The 21,493-nt window shown below is 41.2% G+C and overlaps 1 protein-coding gene across 5 annotated transcripts; it reads left to right on the forward strand.

Annotated features, from left to right (window-relative positions):
- Positions 1-992: 992 nt before the first annotated feature.
- thrap3b (thyroid hormone receptor associated protein 3b) lies at positions 993-21,409 on the forward strand. Of its 5 annotated transcripts, XM_083787857.1 has the most exons (12): positions 993-1,091; positions 5,454-5,547; positions 9,343-9,512; positions 12,903-13,751; positions 14,485-15,108; positions 15,348-15,514; positions 15,732-15,843; positions 15,989-16,064; positions 16,765-16,946; positions 17,147-17,381; positions 18,561-18,710; positions 19,770-21,409. In XM_083787857.1, the coding sequence occupies exons 3-12, from the start codon at positions 9,379-9,381 to the stop codon at positions 20,004-20,006; spliced, it is 2,766 nt and encodes a 921-aa protein (XP_083643983.1). In that variant the 5' UTR covers positions 993-1,091; positions 5,454-5,547; positions 9,343-9,378; the 3' UTR covers positions 20,007-21,409. The 5 variants fall into 5 exon arrangements, 4 of the variants coding, with proteins under 4 accessions (XP_083643983.1, XP_083643982.1, XP_083643984.1 ...); XR_014570596.1 differs by lacking the exons at positions 993-1,091; positions 19,770-21,409 and adding an exon at positions 17,871-18,418 and having other exon boundaries at positions 5,139-5,547; positions 18,561-18,702; XM_083787856.1 differs by lacking the exon at positions 993-1,091 and having other exon boundaries at positions 5,139-5,547.
- The last annotated feature ends 84 nt before the right edge of the window (positions 21,410-21,493 follow it).

The following is a 21,493-nucleotide window of genomic DNA, read 5'->3' on the forward strand; positions in this document are numbered from 1 at the left end:
AACAGGCGGTGCTGTCTGCAGCATCTGTTTGCTCTGTTTTGGACAGATCTATGTAATGGGGTATAATTAGAAAGCTGGCCTGGCTCACCATACAATGCAAAGCTGCACACAAAGAAGAACAGGTTTGCTTCTGTACACATGGCCTCTACAACAATCGCCAATATGATTTACTTTGCAGCCTCAGGAGCGCTATACATGTAATGTATGGCTTCCCAATATCACTATACATTTTGTACTTCTCAGTTTCTACATTTTCCTGGTAACGCCGTAGTTTCTTTACCATCTCTTACACTCCACAGAGTCCACACCATGAGTTCTGCCTTGCAGAATACAATAGTGTAAGACTGTTGGTATGGTAATAGGGAACATCCTGTTGAACAACTTCCTATCCCTGTTCCTGGAAGGTCAGCATTTGTATAGTCAATTCATGGTTCTACGATATGAAAACTTCAGCCAGGTGTGATTTGGGCCTGCATTCCACATTACTCAAAGTGGTATGGGTAGTATCAGTGGGGTTTTGCCTTTTAAATGAGTAGACATTGAGGAGAGAGAGCTAAGTGATCATTGCTACCTTTTTTTTATTGGTTCTCTGTCAAATGTAGAAAATGCTACTATATAGCACAATGAATAGCACTGATGGCGAAACTGTATTCTGTACTAACACTAACCCTCACATGCCAAGCAAACTGATGATCTTGCCTGAATTATGATTTCAGCCTTTTGTTTGTTAAGATTCTGGTGATTTCAGTTTATAGCTATCATCATTGCTCATCATTCACATGGTGGGCATTTTGCGCTTAAGTGAAAAGGGCGGGTTGGCTGGGGTCTATGACTTCCTGATAAGCAAGTCTTTTGTGAAGTACTTACCGGTGTCTTGCATAAAGTCATTCATTTGTATGCATGCAAGGACCCGCTCCGCCCACTAATCATGAAGGTACAGTGTCTGAATACCATTGGACTGTGACAGTGACACTCAAAGCATAACCAAAAGAATCTTTGAGTGAGAAGGATCTAAATAATTCTGTTGAATTTCCTCCAAGAGGCCAGTCGCCAGTGGGGAGCTTTTCGTTTCACTTTTACTGCTACACAAGGTAAGGGATTGTCTGGTCTTTTTCTCTTTCTTTTTTCAGCACATTAGGCTTGAATGCCTGAAATAATGCCTGACCTAGTCTAAAGTCTAAAGGTTGCCTTTAACTATGTTTTAAATCTCAGTGTTGAAAGCTTGTTGGTGAATTTGGCTTCATAAACCCTATATTCGTTCATAAAGTAGGCCTATGTCCAAAGCTTTACAAGCAGGATTTGTATAACTAAAGACTACCACAGGGTATTCAAATTTGTAGGAAGAAGAAAATAGGTCAGAGACCGAGAGCATTGCTTTAAGCTGTGACTTCTATGCTTGCTTAAGAAAACAGTTAAATCAATGACACAGACAAACCTAATTTACTGTGAAATGTTGATGCTTTTCTTTATACATTGCAAACTTGCAAAGACAATAAGTAGGCTCAAATATGACTTTGCCCCTCATATATACAGGTTTAATGTTTGTTTTAAGTTCAATGTTTGTTTTTAAAACGCCATTGACACTAAAGAGAATTTAATGTTTGTTTTGTCTCAATGTTTGTTTTACATCATCATGTTGTAAGATGATAAGAGAGCCCCTCACTTCGTGTGATTCCCCCCCCCCATGTGTTGCTCTGGGTTGTTCTAGGATCTAGACCTGTTTTGCAAGAACTCAAATGAGGAAACCACAGTTTCACTGTTATCAACTGTAGCAGTGTAGGGGACTGATCTACATCTCCTTTGTCTCTGTCCTTGAAATGGCTTTTGTATCACAAGATTCACAACAGATGAGCCCTTGAAGACTTGCTTGTCAGGTTTTTCAGTATGGATGGTATGTTATGCAGAACACCCCTTATCAAGTTATCAGCATATGTGTTGTGACACAATAATTCTAGACAAATTAGTTTATGCAACCATGCCTCAACCCTGATGCTTATGCAAATGGTATGACATGTTATTACCATCACTAATACTGCAGTCACTCTGGCTCTAGCCTCGGAAACCCAGACGTTTTTATTTGTCTCTGGTGCAGACTGCAATACTGTTTTGAATAATGTAAACACAGGTGTCTTTAGACTGCTGGCATGCACAATTGTGACAGCAAGGTACTAAAGATGGCATTTAACAATACGAATCCCCCTCTTATTATTTCATTGGCTGGGGTCATATGCCAACAGAATGATACACAGCCTAATGACAAGATAAACAGCACGGCACGTGTAGTTCTAGGATCTTAAGTTCCCTCCCTGCTACAGCTTGACACGAAATTAGAACAATAGATAATGACATTATCTAATACTTCACTAAATGCATTTATCAGATTCTCAGATTTCATGTTGTAGGTAGGACCTACCCTGTAAGACCCAACGATGCTTCTCGGTAACATTTTTAATTTAATTAATTACTTTAAAAAAAATCTGTTCTTTTTTCACCTATACATCATCATTGATGTTCATTGTTTAGTCTTGCAATGCCATTGATCATGATATTTGCATATAAATACCCCCCACAGAGGCACAAACTACTTCAAAATCTCTGGATTTCTTTAAATCAAAATTTACCTATGACCTTTAATCTTTAACCCTGATAAAAATAACTAAAATCATGTAATACATATATGTGTGATCATTAGAATGTCTAGAACATGTATGATATCCACCGAATGTAAATTATTAATTTTTTAACATATTTTTTTACTACTAAGTCCTAGTAGTACAAAGTAGTAGTAAGGTTGAAATCTATTTTTTGCAAGTAGAAATATATCCGGGTCTTACAGGGTTAAAGTCATTAACTTCATGGTGGAGGCAACTATGTGGTGGCAATGTGAAACCACTGTAGATTGATTCCTACCAATAGAATGAATACTGGTATTTTGATTTTTGATATGTTGTTATTTCTTGTATATCATTTTGATATCACATTCTGTTTCTAATTGAAAGCTAACGCAACATCTAAACATAAACAACACTGAGGCTGAGATAACTATAATGCAAAGTAATGGCCAAATACTTTTGTATTTGGCTATCTGTATTGTGTCCACACAGGCCTAAAGCTTCCTTGACAGGTGCATGTGCTTTCTCACCCGCGCCTATCAGACACAGGCAGATGAGACAGACGGTGTTATGTGGATCAGATAAAAATAGTGTCCTGTGCTATAAATGAATATGAAGCTTCAGACTGTGTTGAAAAAAGTGCCATGCATTTGTGTGGAAAAGGGTGTAACAAAAGGTTTTTTGGGGTTTTTTACAAAGTTTTTGATTGATTGATCGAATACTTTATTTGACGATTTATCCAAGAAAGCCTATTGCTTGTTTCCATTTGGGTCCGTTGTACTCAATTCATCGAAACATTGAATGATAGACATATATACAATCCTATGCTAAAATAAACGAGTAGTATAAATATAAATATGTACAGTAATCAGCTCAGGTGGCGCGTGGGGGGGTTAGGCTTTGACATTTTACCAATTTACAATTTAGGCATTTAGCAGACGCTCTTAATCCAGAGCGATTTACATTAAGCAAGAACAAAAAAGCATGGGAATACATCACATAAAAAGCATTTATCATGAAACATGCGTAAGCTAAGAAAGTAACAGTGGAATAATGAAACTATACATATAAACTATACATATATACTATACTATGCTATGTACTATGACGTGCTATGACTACATACAATGCAATTATAGTGCTGTCTACATAACATGCTATAAGTCTGTATCAAATGCTATCTAAGTCTACAGAAATGCTGGGTAGGGTAAGTGCTATGGGCCATGATGGAGTCTGAAAAGGTGGGTTTTACCGGGGCCAGTTTATTTTCTTTGTTTTTATTTCAAAACCACCAAATAATGAATGAACAGAAATCAACTATAAATATAAATACAAGAAAACTAAAAACATAACAAAGACAACAAAAGAAACCCAAAGGTAAACAGAAAAACAGCTTGACATAAACTACAACAATACAGCATTTTTTCAAATTAAGTGTAAAGCAAAGCAGGAAAGAGCAGGAGACAGCCCTCGCTCACACCCCGAAGTTCCGGAGACCCCCAGCCCGCCACCAAGTGACTGGCCAGAGGCCGGGCCAGTTTCGAATTGCAGCCACCTGTTTTAGTGGTGATGAAAGGAAATGCAAATGCTGCAATGGCTAGTTTCTGACTGCATTTTAATTTAACCAAATGTCCTTCTGGTGAAGTGGTAGGCCTATCTAGTAAAAGCAAAGACAGAGGTCCTCAAACTCCTACTGCATGGACTCTTGGGCACTGTTCGACAGTTGCTGCTCCTATGGGTTCAATCTGGGAACCCAGCAGCATTCCTTTGATTTTGCAGCTGCTGGCTACGAAGTGCGAATATGTCTTGAGAGATTATGATGGGTTAATGGGCAAATTCCAGGTATCCCTATGTGCAATGTACTTTCCCAACAAACATTTAAATCCCTGATTGGTCAGGGGAGATATTGCTCAACCACTACTTGTCAACCAGACCAGTAGGCCTATGTGTCGTCATACACTAGAGGCCGAAACTAGGCCAGGTGACGGTCTATGTTTCTCAATGGAAGAGTAGGGAAGGGACTAAGGGAGACCAGTGGCGCATTAGAGCTATGGACCAGAGCTAAGCCATATCAAGAACCTGTGTCCAAGAATTTAGGATTTATTTGCTGCAGTTAGAGATTACTGAAAGGTGGCAGTCAGACTGGCTGTGGCAGTCAGACTGGCTGCACCAGCAGAGCATGGCTGCATTGGCTGTGCTCTGTGCTGCCGTGCGTGGAGATTAGATACTGAAATTTGACCCCTGCTGCTGCAGCTCTGCCTCACGGTGGGACTGCCTTTTTCGAGGAGCTTTTGCGCAGGTGGGCGTGGTTATATGCCTAAACCTAGTAACCCTGACCTTAACCTCACAAAAACTATGCCTAAAGTTTAAATGTAACCCTAACCTCACAAACACTATGGCTAAACCTAAACCCTACTCACAGAATAATCTGAGAATAATAACCTCAAAGCCACGCCCACCTTGGCGAAAGCTCTGCGAAAAAGGCAGTCCCGCCTCACGGTCACACGGCGTCTCGCGCGACTCACTCACTCCTCCTAGGCTCCTATCATAATTAGATCGATTGGTTGGTAGCAGCGTTAGCGAATGGTCGTTATCAAATTTTAACAAACAATACCATCCCCTGCGCCACGTGCAAACATGTATGCTTAGCGTGATTTGTTTTTGTTTTTGATTGAGTCACATTGTGACATCAATGCAGCTACCGAGCGGTGAACCGAACGAAGTTGGACCGTCCAGGCGTTTGTTTTCCGTGTTGCTAGCCAGTTGCTAGCTTAGCCGCGCGTCGCAAGCTAGTAGCAGCAGGTTTCGAGCTAGCTCGCTAACGGGATATTGTTCTTTCAGATCAAACCAGGAAGCAAAGGAAGGAGGTTGCGTAGCTCCACTTTAGCCTCGTCTCAACCACCGACGGACGCGGAGAAAAGACCACGGTGAAACGGTATGTATATGACCACTGGCCGTGGAGTTAATGGTGAATAGTGAGTGACCACTAGCTTATTATTGTGTCCAAGTGTGTCTCGAGTAGGTGCGTTGAACTACGTGGTGGTGGTCAAGCTATAATTTAGTGCTGCTAACTTCAACGTTATCGAGAGTCTTACTTGTAACGTGTGTTTTAAATAGAAAATGAACGCTTCTACCCAGCTCGTGAATGATTGAAAATTGTATTAACAGTTTGTAGAATGGGTAGTTCAAGTAAAGTGCAGGTCAATACAACATCTGCTAAGAGTTGTTTGCATAAGGGTCCCCCATTTTCAATTAATTGAACATTTAAACTAAATGCATACAGATATACACTTTATGCAATAAAGGAATTAATCATATACACGGTTAGAAAATAATGATGTCGTGTTTACTGGGTGGCAGCTGTTACATCTCTTGGGTGCATTAATTAAAAACATGGTTTCTCTAGTCATCAAAACAAAATGTAATGAGTGTCTTGTGTGTTCTCTTTCCTCTGCCTTCCCCCACTCTCTAGTTCTCTCTCTCTCACACACACACACACACACACACACACACACACACACACACACACACACACACACACACACACACACACACACACACACACTGTGAGGAGGGGGGGGGGGTATGGCATACAAGATTTAAGATTACACTAGATACATTTTGTTTTGAGAATCTGGCTTCACCTTAGTGTGTCAGTTTAAATGCCTGTTTATACCACAAACTGCAACAAATGCTGCCTTTAATATATACAGTCTGGGTTGATACTCAGTCTCTTGAACAACAAATACAATGTGTCTCCCTTTGATTGGACCCCAGTCCACATTGGCAAACATCAGCTCATATACCAATCTGGCTTGTTTTCAAAGTAAACAAACTGACACAGTTACTGGATGGATGAGTGCACATCCACAATGGGCCTGATAAGTTAGCCCAGATGAACATTGCATACCCATACTCACCTACCATAAAGGACCATAAAGTCAGATATTATGTGTTATTTGTGACTTCCTGCATACGGTGTGCGTTGCTTTTCTGGAACCAACCATACATGCTTGTAGCCTAGCTATCTCACGTTCCTATCTCCATTAAGACTTTGCTAGAATTATGCACCGAAAACCACATCCTCTGTAAAAACAAAAATGCATAGCAAGGATGCACTTGTACACTGTCCAGTTGTCTTTGGCTATGTCATTGTGGCTGTCCACTGAATGATTATGGTGAATAGAAAGATTCATAGAGCTTTATTGGTCCAGCAGATTTAAAAAATGTTTAGGCTTTTATGCCTTTATTGATAGGACAGTAGACTGACAGGAAAATGGGGAGTGACGCGGAGCAACGGTCTCAGGATTCGAACCCACAACATGCTGTCAGGTTCCCTGCTACGCCAGCGGCATGGGCCCTGCAGGGAAAATTCAGTCACCAGAGGCAGCACAGCATAATAGATGCAGTAAAAGAAAAGAATAGATCATATGACTTTCTGGGATTTTGGGCTTAAATGTCTGGCCTGTGAGACTGACCTGCTGCAATCCTAACCCATTTAATTGGAATAATCTGGTGAAATATTACGTTGTCCCATTTCCTTTTTATTTATTTATCAAAGAATGGCTGGTGGAACTGCCAGTTTGTGCAATGACATTTTCTTGTTCTGGGTGGCAAGGACCATGTCATGTGATTGTCTCGCCTCTTTTTGCCCTCAGTTCAGTGACCACACTACACCCTATAAAAAAAGTATTTGGGAAACAGTGAAAAATGCACAGACATGGTACACTAATTAGTAATGACTTATTCAGTACATGTATGTGAATAGTACGGCACAGCTTCGATAATGAGGGCAACGGTAAGCATGCAAATATGCATGCAGACTTTTAGGGCCTTTATGCATCTAATAATTAACCTAGCTCTTCTTGATGGATGCATTTATTGTGCACCACTCCCTCTTCATTGTTGAATTTTTGCAGACGTGACTTATAGAGTAAAACATACATCTTGACTTTTTCAAACAAAGGTGCTATTTTCATTCTATTTCTTCTATTATAACAAAAGTTTAAAATCTTTTATTAGAAAAGCATGTCTTTAACCCATTCTGGGCGGGGTTCCCTATTTGTACCTTACCCCCTCAGGCCGGGAACCCATATTTGGGTTCTGTACAGTATGTACAGTATTCAAAAATGTAAAAATTTTGATTCTGCTATATCAATATTTGAAGTTTTTCAGAAACCTTAGGTCAGGATTTAGAGGCGTTTTTAGAATCGGCCTTAGGCCTGAATGGGTTAAACAACGGCTATGTAGGCTCCCACGATCTTATTTTAATTCAGCCGAAAGCCCGAAACATACATTTTGTAACCGCGATCAAAAACGCTTTAGTTATGGGCCGTGAATAAAGCTTGTTTTGACCAAAAATGCAATCGGGGGGGAAAATAATCTGAGATGAAATGCATTTGAAAAAATATGTTTACATGAAGGCAGACTTTTTCACATCAGTTTAATTTGCTGTTTACTCTGTTGCCTAGCAACCAAGAGCTATTCGTAGGTAGTGAAGAGCGCCATCTAACTTAATAAATTATACAAAATTACGTATTTTTCATCATTTGGCAATGTGGACTTCAGAGCTTTCTGACGTATTTTTTCATCATTGGTACAGAAATGAGTCAAATCTTGGATTTGGTAAATGTCCAGCATGGTTTTCACGGTTTGTTGACTTATGGTTGGATTAATATTTCCCAGAATGATGTTTTGTTACCAGACTAGTGAAATGGAACACACAGGCCATTTGAGCTCTGACCCATTGACACGCCTGACCCCATTTGTGCCATTTCTTTTCCACTGTCAGTATTTGCTCAACTGAAGAGTCACCCGACTCATATAGTGGTAATGTGTTTTGCCACATTTACAAATCTTTGCGTAATGGAAGACTGGGAATGCTGTCTGTCGGTTACTGTTTAAATGCATTCCTAAATATGGATGCTAGATTTGACCCCTTGACTACCCACTGGATCCCATTATGAGTCTTGGTCTGCAGACTTTGTACCGGTCCTGCATTAATGGTATTGATGCAAGTCCTTCAACCTTCTCAAACTACGTTGAATGTGTTCCCCTTACAACACACTTTAGCTAAAGTATGGAGACTTTCCTCAAGTATCATTTTACATTTAGGAATTAATCTGGTGATCTTATCAAATGTGGATGAGTGCAGCACTAGAATATGTGTCCGTTTTCACATTACAAGCAATTGAGATGTAAGGAGTTGGAGTCAATATACGAGTCTGGTTGTTACTTGATTTCTATTGTTACTACATTGTTTCTGTCTGAAGTGGACCATGCCAGCCAGCTTTCATTGTTCTCTAGCTAGCACAATGCATATTGCTCACTGTCTGTTTTTTCTACCTTCTGTATTGCTCTTACTCTTAAGATGTGTTAAAGATGGCGTATTGCTCATGCATTGTTTTAATGGTGAGCCTGTGTGTTGCTGCTAATCCTCACTTAGGTTTCGATGCCGTTCTTCTCTTTGCACATTGGGACTGTTGGTGTCAGGGTTAAAAGCAGAGCGGAAGTCTTGATGACTGCAGACAAGGTGTTAGGCAATTTCACCAGGCACAAGCAGCTCTAGATTTGTAAGGCTGTTAGCATTTTAGGATGATGTGGTTTTCTTTTGGTCGCTCCGGAAGCATTAAGTGCGTTCACTGACTGCGTTGGTGTACACACAAACTGCCGCTAATTTATTAACCTGTTAACTCAATTAACGGCCTCTACTTCCTTGTTTCATTGACAGGAGAATTGTTGAGAATTGACAACCGTCACAGCAGAGATGTCAAAGGCCCCGGGTTCTCCAGGTCCTCCTAGGTCCCGTTCTAGATCAAGGTCCCGCTCCAGATCAAGGTCTTATTCGCGATCTCGATCCAGAACCCGTTCCCGATCAAGATCCAGAAAACATCGCTACAGGTAATGTAATGTCAGCCTTGTCTTTCTTAAAACAGAAAATCACCTCAATTTAACAATGCCAGGATCCTACATTCATTTTTATACTAACTAGGGATGCCACAAAGTGACCATTTGCCCAATCGAATAATCTACAGCTCTGGCGATTAATAATCGATTAATCGACACCCCCCCCCCCCCCCACACACACAAAAAAAAAAAACCTTTTAAGATTTTATATTATGCACATGCCATGGTCACATAAACATTATATGTTGAGTGCATGCTTTGATGGTTACAGTTTTATAATCCGTTTTGATGAGTAAACCTTTGTGGAGAAGTTCTTCTCAGTGCCATTCAGGATGGAAAATGAAATCCATTTGGATTTGGGGAGAAGTAGTTTCATAAGGGGCTGGTATGAAGTACTTGATATAAAGAGAACATGTTCAGTTCACTAGTCTACACTCTACTCTAGACCTGCCTTAACCCATTCTGACCGGGCACCCATTTTGGTGTTGGCATCATGTCATGCCTTAGCTATTGAAAAATAGCAGATCTACAAGCTCATATCGCGCCACCGAGTGGCGCGATACGAGCTTGTAGGTCTGCTATTTTTTGAAAAATCGAAGAGCGACTGACATTTTTTAGAATCTGATCTCAGGTCAGAATGGGTTCATCAGACCAGTGTGTGTCCGGCGGAAACCGCGTATAAATCTGATCTCAGGTCAGAATGGGTTAAAGGGACACTTCACCCTTTTTGCAAAAGAATATATGTTAATGACGTTTAGAAGCTTTAGAACACTTTCCTGGAGATCTTTATGTGTGTAATATGTGGTTTTAGATATTTTAGATTGTAGCAGTGAGCCTGTTGTCTCTGATGTCATGGACACTGGGCTCACTTCCTTCCTGGACTACATGTTGTCTCAGAAAGACAGCTCTCCCCCTATCCACAAGGAGGAGCAGTGCACCAAAGAATTATGGGAATTGTAGTCCAGGAAGGTAGTGAGACCAGTGTCCATGACATCAGAGACAACAGGCTCACTGCTACAATCTAAAATATCTAAAACCACATATTACACACATAAATACCCCCAGGAAAGTGATCTAAAGCTTCTAAACGTCATTAACATATATTTTTTTGCAAAAAGGGCGAAGTGTCCCTTTAATTTCATCTGATTGTCTGTCTGGCAGGCACTTAACAAGCGATCGTTAACTGTGTCTGTTAGAGGGGCAGAGAAGAGTGGCTTTGCTCAACTTGATTTATACTTATATTCTCCACTCTGATGAAGGTACATATAGGTTCGATATATCATGCAGCCTTACTTATTAGCCAATATTATGGCTATAAAAAAAAATAAAAAAATTAACTTTATTTTTTTCTATTTTCGATTATGAAATATTAAAAATCGATTTCGGAGACGGCAACTATTAATCGGAAAATCGATTATTCGGTGGCATCCCTAATACTAACCTGGGAAGATTACCGCAGAAAATGTATTTAATATAAAAATAAGGTAATTCTTTCTTCATTAGTTTTACAGCATTAGGCAGCTAGCTTTTATTGTTGCAATTGAATTTCATAAAAAAGTTAAAGTTGTTCATCCAATTCTAGTTCACAAATATAGAGTATCGGTCAATGTCTGCCTGGGCTGTGTCTCAGGACCAAATCCACAGAGAAATAAAAGGCTCACATTTCCATTTGCTCCATCATAGCCTGGTCCAGCCAGCATGATTTCTGGTATAGAGGGGCGGGTGGTGCATGGAGCTTCTACTGGATAATATGGGTTCAACGATCCTTGCTACCTAATGTTTATGTAACATTTTGTGTTGTGTGTGTGAATAAAACACTTGTCACCTAACTGTAGGGTAATACAATATAACTCTTCAAGCTCTTCTATTAAGAAATTTAATTTTGCTAGTTGCTACCTGCACAAAGTTTACAATGTGTCGTATTGCTAGCTTGATAGCATAGATATGACAACCTCTTATGGCTGCTAGAATGGTCTTCTCTACACAGCTGGATGGACGCACCACAGCTCATAGACAAATAATGCAGAGAAGAGAGAATGTTTATCTCGGTCAGAAACAAATACTGTTCATTGTATCGCAGTAATGGCAACATTATTTGGATTAATAACTAATATTACTGTTTTAGCAACTGTAATGCTACACTATTCTTTACTGGGGAAACCAATACTATTGCAGTAATATATGACTTAGTAGCCCAACATCCTTTTTTTTTATTTGAACGCACACATGCCTTTCTGTGGTCCCACTCAGGTCTTGACCTCTTTAACTTTTTTTTTGAATGATTAGAGGGTGATTTGAGACCATTGCACTACATAGTCAATGATTGATCACCAGTAAATGCAAATGACTTGGTTACTACCATGTTAAATCTCCCTCAGACTTTATTTAGTCTGTCTCCGAGGACTGCTGTACGTTGTGTTCTGTTGTGTGGCCTTTGGTACTGTTTCACTCAACACTCAAGGAGGCAGTGTATGGGAACGTTGATAGTGATAGCCTTGCCATTCAATTCCAATGAAACGCGTCAAGGGGTAAGCTGAGAGACATTAGAGTCTTATTACTGATCCACCAGGTATCGGTTTACAATTAATATTTTAAACATAACTTTCAAAAAAATCTTCCTGGGTTAGTACAAATTAATTCTCTGCTTTTTCTAAACTGTATGTTTTGGAAGGTTTTGTATACACTTTAAATCTAACACTTTTTAATGTTCTAATCTTGTACCCATCTTTTCTTAGTCAGTTGAACGCTGTATTTGTACTAAATAACTAACATCTAGTTGTCTTAAATGTATCGTGTTTGTTGGTTTTGGTCTTGGTGAGACGGTGTATGGATTTAAATTGTTAAAATTACAGCTTCTTTAGGTTGTTGGTTGATGGATGAATGGCACCACGCATGTTATCCATACAGGGGGAGGTTGAGGGCTCAGTGTAGTGTCTGATGTTATATTGCCCCCTTTTGGCCAGAACAACAGTTGCCCACAGTGGTTCCCAAACTTCTCAGAGACCCAATAAAGAGATTAGCCGTTAGCCTGGGACCCAAACTAGTGAAAATAGCAGTTCTACAAGCTCACAATGTGTCGCTTTGCATTGTGAGCTTATAGATTGGCTATTTTCACTACTACTTAAACATTTGTTTTCTAATATATGGAATTTCTTTGTTTTTCTTTGATTTCTTCATGAAATTACTGAAAAAAGTCATTGGATTTTGCTTTTAATTATTGATTTTCTTTCCCTCTTTTTGGGGGGAATGTTTTGAAATAATAATTCAAAACAAAATTTGTCCACAACCCACAAACGGGTCCCGACCCACTGTTTGGGAACCAAACTTCACTGGTTTTTAGTACAATAGCAAATGTTTTTTGTTCTTTCTCTTCCTCTCATCCAGCTCTAGGTCTCGTTCCCGGTCCAGATCATACTCTCCGTCCCGTGACAGACACTACCCCACCAGGGACTACCGAGACCAGAACAACCGGGGAGGAGGAAACTTCAGGGGTTACAACAACCGTGGTTACCGCAGACCTTTTGTCTACCGAGGTGGTAGACCCAGGGGCTATTTTCCACGCGGCCGCTACCAGAGCAGGGGAGGTAGCGGCAACTATGGCTACCGATCCAACAACTGGCAGGGTGGTGGTGGTGGCAACTGGCATGACCAAGACCATCACTCACACAGCCCACGGAGGGGCCGCTCACGCACCCCCCCCAGGAAGCGCTCAGGCAGCCGGAGCCGTTCCCGCTACTCTGACCGCTCGTCCTCCGGCCGGTCCCGGCGGTCCAGGCACTCGAGCTACTCCTCTCGGTCCCGGTCCCGGTCAGTATCTCCACGCCATCGCAGGAACAAGGGAAAGCCCGGCCCCAAGGACAATAAGGAAAGGCCTGCACAAGAGCAAATGGATAGGCCGGACCAGGCGCCAGATGGGAGTGCGATCGAGAAGGTATCCGGAGGTAAATGGCTTGACTATGACACCAGCCCCAGACAAACCAGCCCTAAAACTGGCTCTACTGCTGGAGCCAAGGCGGGGAGTTCTGCTGCAGCTGACGGTAAAGAACCAGGGAGTGGTGGCCCAATGTGGAGAACCGTTGGCGGCCCTCCTCCTGCACCTGCCGCCGATGCGAAGAGCCCTACAAAGTCCCCTACAAAGTCCGGGCAGACAGCCACCTTCAGCGGGTTCGGATTCTTCTCAAAAGACGACGTCAAGGCCGAAGATAAGAGCGCAATTTCCTCTGCCTTCAAAAAGTATGTTTGTTTCTTTACTATCACAGTTACGTTTCCACAATGATTTTCTTTTCCTTCTGCAAATTGTGTCCACACAGTGTTTGACATGTAATTATTCTTTCAAATGTGTTCAGTCTGTGCCAAGCCACAAAGATCCTCAGAAGAATACAGGTTAAAATGGATGACATAGGACTCGTCTTTTTAAGTGTGAATAACAAATTGGGAAAAGTCCTCTTCTATGCATTGCAAGGAGATTGTATGAATCCCTCTTATTTAGGAGCTGGTGGTTAAGTAAGTATTAATTATTGGAATATGGGTCCTGGTCAGTAATGTTTGTATCAGAGATGGGCATTCCATTGTCACTATTGTTCACAGAATCATTCACACATAATTTGGACTACATAATTACAAACCAATTAACCAAGCACAATAGTCTTATTAAAACACCCCTATCAAACAATAAGTTTTACTAGGTAATTACATTTTTATAGGCAATTGGTAGGCTATAAGGCCACTATAGCTTAGTAAAAGCTTTCAAAATGTTTTATTCATGTTACATCTCATCTAAATGTAGATTCCCATCTCTGATTTGTTTTGAAATTGGCCTTTTATTTGTCTCTCATTTTTGTTCTGTAATTGTTGTAGTCTTTGATACCTAACCCATATTCTAAAATAACAAATATTCAAGTGATTTAAAATATATATACATTTCTCAAGATATATAATAAATGGTCAGTGCCTTTGTCTCTCTCAGGTTCTTGGCAGATTCTAAAAATAAAAAGCCAGACGAGGACAATGTCCACGATAAGGAGCAGGGGGAAGTGGAGAAAGCCTTCATCGCTGCCGCGGCCTTTGAAGGAGACTCCAAGGAAGAGAAAGGCACGCCTTTCTTTGATGCCGGGGAAGAAGAGTTCCTCAAGTCCCACGGGATGAAGGGCAGGGAGCCTGAAGAGGAGGGTGAGATCAAGTCCAAGTCCACCAAAACGCTCACTGAAAGGGACATTTATGGGAAATGGGATGACGAACCTGCTTATCCAACCTCCTACCCGTCACGTAAGGAGAAGAGCCGCAGCAGAGAGGTCGAGGAGGGAGAGGACATTGAACATTTGGAGGAGGAGCTGTACCGCAGCCGCAAGCACAGCTCCAAGAAAGAAGAGAAGGCTAAGAAGAAGGAGAAGAAAGAGAAGAGGGAAGAGAAGTCCAGGCGAAGTCCGTCCCCTGCTGCCCCACCTCCCAAAGGCTCCAACAGCAAGGAGAAGGACAGGCCCTTGTTCCCTGTGGCCATGCCGCCAAGAGATGCGTCGCCCACTCCGCGTGCCCATTCCCGCGCGAGGGAAGATATTGATCCCAAACCGGCCTCCTTAGATGAAATGCCCAGGTACATGTGTAGGGCATATAGTGTACACCTCAATGATGTATGCAATATGCATTTATGCTTCAAGCCATTTTCTGTTCTAACAGCACGCTTGGCCAGTAACCAGCCTTTTTAACCACGGGTGGTTGTTCTATTGTTAATATCTTGGTTGGCTTTTAAACCAGTTAATGGCTATTGAGTTGGCAGCAATCAGGTGATCAGTCATTTGTTTTTCACACGTATTTTGTTATTGGCTCTTTCAGCTCTTCTGGATCTGTGCCTAAAGAGCGCCGTCCGTCGGTCAACCCTGCTGCTAAGAAAAATGAGGAGTTCCGCTCCATTTTCCAGCACATTCAATCTGCACAGATCCGCCGCAGCCCTTCAGAGCTGTTTGCTCAGCACATAGTCTCTATTGTGCATTACATCAAAGGTACAGTATGGTCTGCATCAGGTTTGTCCACATTTCCCAAGATTCCCAAGATACACAAGAAACCGCAGACTGACTCGTCGGATAATCTGTTAAATTTAAGTGTTGATAAATGATTTGACACTATCAAATCATTCTGAGGTAACTTCACTTGTATGTTATAATACAAATGCATTGAAACTGGTGTTTCCTCAATAACGTTATCCTGTTTTCTTTCCAGCACAACACTTTCGCTCCTCAGACATGTCTTTAAGTGAGCGGTTTGCCATTTACCAAAGAAAGGCTGCAGAGGTAGAAAAGATGAAGCAAAGGAAGAGCCCAGAAATCCACAGGTAAGGTTATCATTCTCTTGACACTGAGATCACACCAAACATTGTCAGTGAAAATCCTTTGTGTGTCCTTCTGGGACTGGAAGATTGGCAAATATGTGTAGATCTTAGTCTTATTTGGCTTTCTTTCTGCCTTTTTCTCTTTAAGGAGAATCGATGTCTCCCCCAGTGCCTTTAAGAAGCACACTCAGCTGTTTGAGGATATGGAGGAGAGCAGCTACAAGGTGACCAGCATTTTTTGACATTTCAAATATTTGGAAAGAAAACAAACCTATTTGTGCTGATCTGAAGCAGCAGTATTCAGCTTTGTGCTTTTCTTTCAAAGGATGCATAAATCTATATCAGAAAGAGCCCAATTGTGTATTGTAAATACCAAGCAAGTCCCCCACAGCCTATGAGATATGGTTATTGATTATGTACGAACTCAAGCAAAGGCTAAAAGGAGGTGAATTAAGATCCTGAGTCCAAGCCTCTCAAGGGACCCTAATCAGTGCCATTACCTTGTAAGTATTTCTTCCTCAAAAATAAAGCAAAAAAGTACTGTGAAATTTGCTAACTTGCAATTAATTTAAAAGAGCTTTAAAATGCTGCATGCCGCTTGTTCCCACGACTAATGTTACTATGTACCTTACTATGTAAAATGTAAAAAAACATGTGTGTTTATACCAACAGCATTTTTTTTTTGAAGTTCTAATTGTGGAGAGAGTGATTTGTGAAATTGTATTATTACCAGTAGAGGGCAGTAATGCACTATAGATATTTAAAATCGACATTTTTCCATGGAGTGATGCATCTATTTTAGGAGGGGGGTTGCTTCTCATATTTTCCTACTGTTTAAACTGTTCATACTTTTCTTTGTTTTATCAATGATACAGTTAACAATGCGATAGTTAACTCTGAGCATATTGATATGTATCTCCACAGGATCCGAGTAAAAAACTCAAAGGTGATGTGATGGACCTGCGCCTGGACATTGAGAGACGGAAGAAGTTTTCTGGGAAGGAGCGCGACTACAAGCGGGAGGGTGCCGGGAGCCCCTCAGGCTCCCGGGGACCGAGCAGAGAGCGGTCCTCTGAGAAATCTGCTAAGCACCACAAGAAATCTAAGTATGTTTCTAACCTTGGTTCCACGGTATTTGGCTGTATCAAACCAACCCCTGAAATGTATTCTTCACTTTTAGTGTGTTCCAAACTTCCAATCAATATAGACAGCGCTACACCCTCAAGAAATGTGAGTTTTACTTCAAACATGAAGTCATGTAGTAAGTGCAGTTCCTGATGTTGTGACCTTTTCTTCACACTTGCAGGAAGGGTAAGAAGAAGCGGGAACGCTCGCCCTCGTCATCCTCCTCTTCATCCTCTCCCTCCCCTTATCCTCCCCCCTACAGGGGTAAAGAGTACATGGGGGAGGGGCCAGAGCACGAGGAGGAGAACTACAGTCAAGGGCGCTATCCCCCACGAGACTACCCCCCCGGGCCCATGGACAGGCCGCCTCGCGATTATGAGGGTCACAACATGGACAGGGGTAGAGGACGCGGATATGTAAGTTCTCCACTCGCCTCGGTCGCCTCCTCTTCTAGCATTGTATTATTGCTGAGAAAATTATTAAATATTAATAATAATATAAATGGTAAATGAGAATATGGCTAGGCTCTGATGTGCAGGTTGGTACCTTGCATGGTTTCCTCCGGCATCGGTGTATGAATGTGTGTGTGAATTGTTGAATGTAATGCACAATCTATGTAAAGCGCCTTGGATAAAGGTGCTATATAAATGCACCATTTACCATTTTATATCCATCGTCCAGGCCAAAGGTTACAAACGGGAAGGGTTGGCTCATTCAGTACAGTGGTGTTTTTTACAGCATAAAAAAATCAATATACAAGGGGAGGGATATTATCTCGTTTTTCTAATGACATCACTATAGACCCCATGCCTCATTTTGTTACAGTTCTCTATTTATAATTACACAACTGTAGACTACATGTCTCATTTTGTTGCTATTCTCCATTCCTAATGCCTCCACTTTAGACTGCGATGCTCTGATTTGTTCCTTCCTTCTAATGATAAGGAACATAATGTGGATGATGATGATGGTGGTGGTGGTACTCTTTCATAACATATCCCATGTACTACAATGATTTTTGTACAGGTAAAGTAACGGACATCAGTGAGTGTAATCCTACTAATGTGAAGTAATGCCTATAGTGTTCTGCTAGTGTAGCACCTGATGGTTATCTAATGTCTAATCTATCTATCTAATCTCTCCCTTAATTTATGCACAACAGCTGAATATTTTTTTCTTTTCCACTGAATGCTAATTTGAGCATCATGTCACGACTTCTGAATGGATGACACATAATGCTGCGTTCACACGGGCAGATGCAAAGCCACGGTCTACCATTCATTTTCAATGGAAGCCAGCGACATGAAGATGCAAAGAGCCATTCGACTTTGTAGCCGCTGCAAAAGCTACAAATTGAAGCTGGGCTGGGCTTCAACTTCCAGCTACAAAGCTACAACGGTAGCTGCAATGGCACGCGTCACTACGGACGCATGCTTGATGACGTCGCAACCGTGTGAGCAACAGATATACAAAGCGACAAATATGCTGTGATCTTTGCATCTTTCCATCTGCCTCGTGTGAAGGCAGCGTAAGTGTCAGTCAAGTTGTACTAGTTCACTTACAGAGAGATTGAACTTGTCTCGTTTTGATTTCAGTACCCCAGGGTGAGGGGAAGGGGCTGGAACAGAGGCAATTACCCAGGCAACAACAGCAATGGCAACCCTCCCAATAGCAATGCCCCAGTGCGCCCTCCAGAGGAGGAGTGGGACCCTGAATACACTCCCAAGAGCAGAAAGTATTACTTTGTGAGTACTCTACTCTGAAATAATCTTTTTTACAATCGTGGATAATATTGGTTTATCTTACTGATATTCTAAAATGTTTTTTTTAATCACACATAGACTCCCAGACTAGTGATTTAAAATTACATAATGCCATAATTAAAAATAGGAACAATTTGCAGTGTTGCTATTAATCATTATTGCCACATGAGGGCGTCAAAATGGTGCCATGGTTCCATTTCTCTTTTAAGTTTGTGGTCAACAGTGTACAAACGGTGGCAGAGTAAAGTTCAATTTAGTTACCATGGGGAAATGTACTCTGTGCAGTTGACCAGTGGGTAGCCAGCCACTCAGCAGTGGCCATGGAACGGTCCTGTGATCAAAGGCACTACTAGCAGGAGTATGTGTCTAACATGCACGTATTTGAGGAAACCACCATAAACACTGGGAGAACATGCAAACCGCACACAGAAAGGCCCCAGTTGGGTCAAAACACAGGACTTTCTTGCTTTGGTGCAACAGCACTAACCTAATGAGCCTTTTACAGTGGCAATCTGGCAACCAGGAAACGAGTAAAATGTAGGTGTTGTGTCACTGAGCACATTTGGACCATAAGAAACCAAAGGGATGACACTGCTATGTTATTTCAGAGTGACCGCTGTGTTTTACTCTATGTAGCAACCTACCGATTGAACTGAAGTGGCCATCGTTCATGTGTCTTTTTTAAATGAGCTAGGAATTAATACTGGCCTGTGTCTTCTTGGATCTGGAAAGTCACTCTGGATCTTCTTCTAATCTCTATTCTAGTCACTGTTAGTTAAAAATCATTCATTACCATCATCATCATCATCAACACTTGAACCACGGCAACACATTGAGAGAGAGACCATCATTTTCAGTGTCGCTGACTTGTGACAAAACAGCAACTGCACTTGGTAAAAACAATTGCAATAAAATAACAAGGAAGCACCTATGTCATTGTGCCTTGAAGACTTTGCAAACAACTTATAAAGTCCTTCGCACATGCACATCCCTGTCAATTTAACTTCTACTCCTCCGCCTGCCTTCCCCTTCTCTCTCCAGCACGATGACCGGGACGGTGAGAAACGGGACAACTGGGTGGACAACCGTGGGCGTGGCCGGGGAGCCTTCCCGGCCCGACGGGGCCGCTTCGTCTATCGCAAGGGGGGAAGTAGTCCCAAGTGGACCCACGACATGTTCCAGGGAAGTGAAGAAGGGGAGCTGGCCGATGACAGCATGGATCAGATGGATCATAAGGAGGGAAAGACCGGGGTAGATGTCTCTAATTCACAGCAATAGAGAGACGATTGACTCTCATTACTGTTGTCTTTGCTTCACCAAAAGGTGACCTCTGTCATAATGTCAATGATGGTAATTGATCCCCCCGTTTTTGTCTTTTCTCATCCAGCTAAGTTTTGGTTTAATCTATACAAGTAAAAACTAAAAAGGTGCAAGCCACCTCACAGTGAAGAGTGAATGAAGAAATGTGACAATGACTTGAATGATATTTGAATGGTATTTTTTACGTTAGTCTGTCTTTATTTCTGGGTGTTTTTAATGTAAAGGTGCATTTTGTTTGTCTTGCTTCGCAGTTAATTGGCAGTAAGCCCGTCGCATCCTCTTGTGGGTGAACGTATTGAGGCAGCCTTTCAAAGATGGCTCAGATTTATCTGAAAACACGACAAACCGCGAATGCATTTGTGCCTTAGAAAATATCGTTCTAGAGATGTGTACTTGTGAAGTCTTTCTTTTTTTATACTGCTTTTTACTTGCAGTTCTGGAGAAAAGCATGCAATATGTTTTTTTTTTTATGTTGGTTGGCTCTGAGTTGTGCGCGGGGTGAGAGGGCAGTTATTAATCTTCACTGTAAAACATTGGCGTCATACCTCGCTCCACGGGACCAATCATATTTCCGGTATGGGGCTCATAGAGTCATAACCCTTTATCCATTCTCACCTGTAGAAGTTAGCATTCGTCACACCCCTCGTCTATTTGACACATATCATTTATTTTCTAAATATTAGCATGAAGCACCGATATACCTGTATGTCTCTGTAGGAGATAAAAAGTGTGTGGTGCAGTACCCATTGATAATAGACGTTTTATGTTTTAAAGAAAAATAACTAACTGTAAAAAGAAAATGCAAAGAAGTATAACAAATATAATTTGGCTTGCTTTGATTTAGAGCTGATACAAAAATGTAGGTTTGAACCTGTCATTAGTTTAAGTACTGTAACTGGCTACCTGTATTTACATCTAAGGGGGAGGATCATTGCAAAGGGATAAGTACAGATATGGCAAGTCTAAATAATGGCTTGGGGTAGGAAAAGTCCAATTTTGTTCCTGTTTTTAAGAAAACAAAAAACAGAACTGACTGTTATCCTCTAAGCTTAGTTACATGCATTTAGGACATGTGAAGACGAGAATGTGTCTAAAGATTTTTTAATCAAATGTACAATGAAACAGTTTAAGTATATTTGACAGGAGTTGATGAAAAATTAGTGTAACCGGTTTTGTGACTCAGTGCTGCTGTGCTTCCTTCCTAAGGCTGTATGTACTCAACTGTATGTAGGCTACTTCCCAAAGCTGTATTTAGGACTGTCCTGTTGTATTCAAACCTGCAGCTATCTTTTTTTTGTACTGTTCCCTAAGAGCCTTGTATTACTTCTTTTAATTTTCAATAAATCTTTCCTTTGATCCAGTTCAGTTGTGTGAGAGCCGTATTTCTTTGTAATTCTTACTGTTAAAATTAGTTATTAAATACAATGTTTGCAAGAGTTCAGTAC

This window comes from Protomyctophum parallelum (assembly GCF_964188405.1).
Source record: "Protomyctophum parallelum genome assembly, chromosome: 1".
Lineage (NCBI taxonomy): Eukaryota > Metazoa > Chordata > Actinopteri > Myctophiformes > Myctophidae > Protomyctophum > Protomyctophum parallelum.

What these genes read in the sequence shown, in the direction of transcription:
- thrap3b (XM_083787857.1), top strand. Translation starts at nt 9,379, where the DNA reads ATGTCAAAGGCCCCGGGTTCTCCAGGTCCTCCTAGGTCCCGTTCTAGA. An exon ending in AAGCACCACAAGAAATCTAA is followed by an intron (nt 16,947 to 17,146) that starts GTATGTTTCTAA and finishes TCACACTTGCAG; the next exon opens with GAAGGGTAAGAAGAAGCGGG. An exon ending in AGAGCAGAAAGTATTACTTT is followed by an intron (nt 18,711 to 19,769) that starts GTGAGTACTCTA and finishes TTCTCTCTCCAG; the next exon opens with CACGATGACCGGGACGGTGA.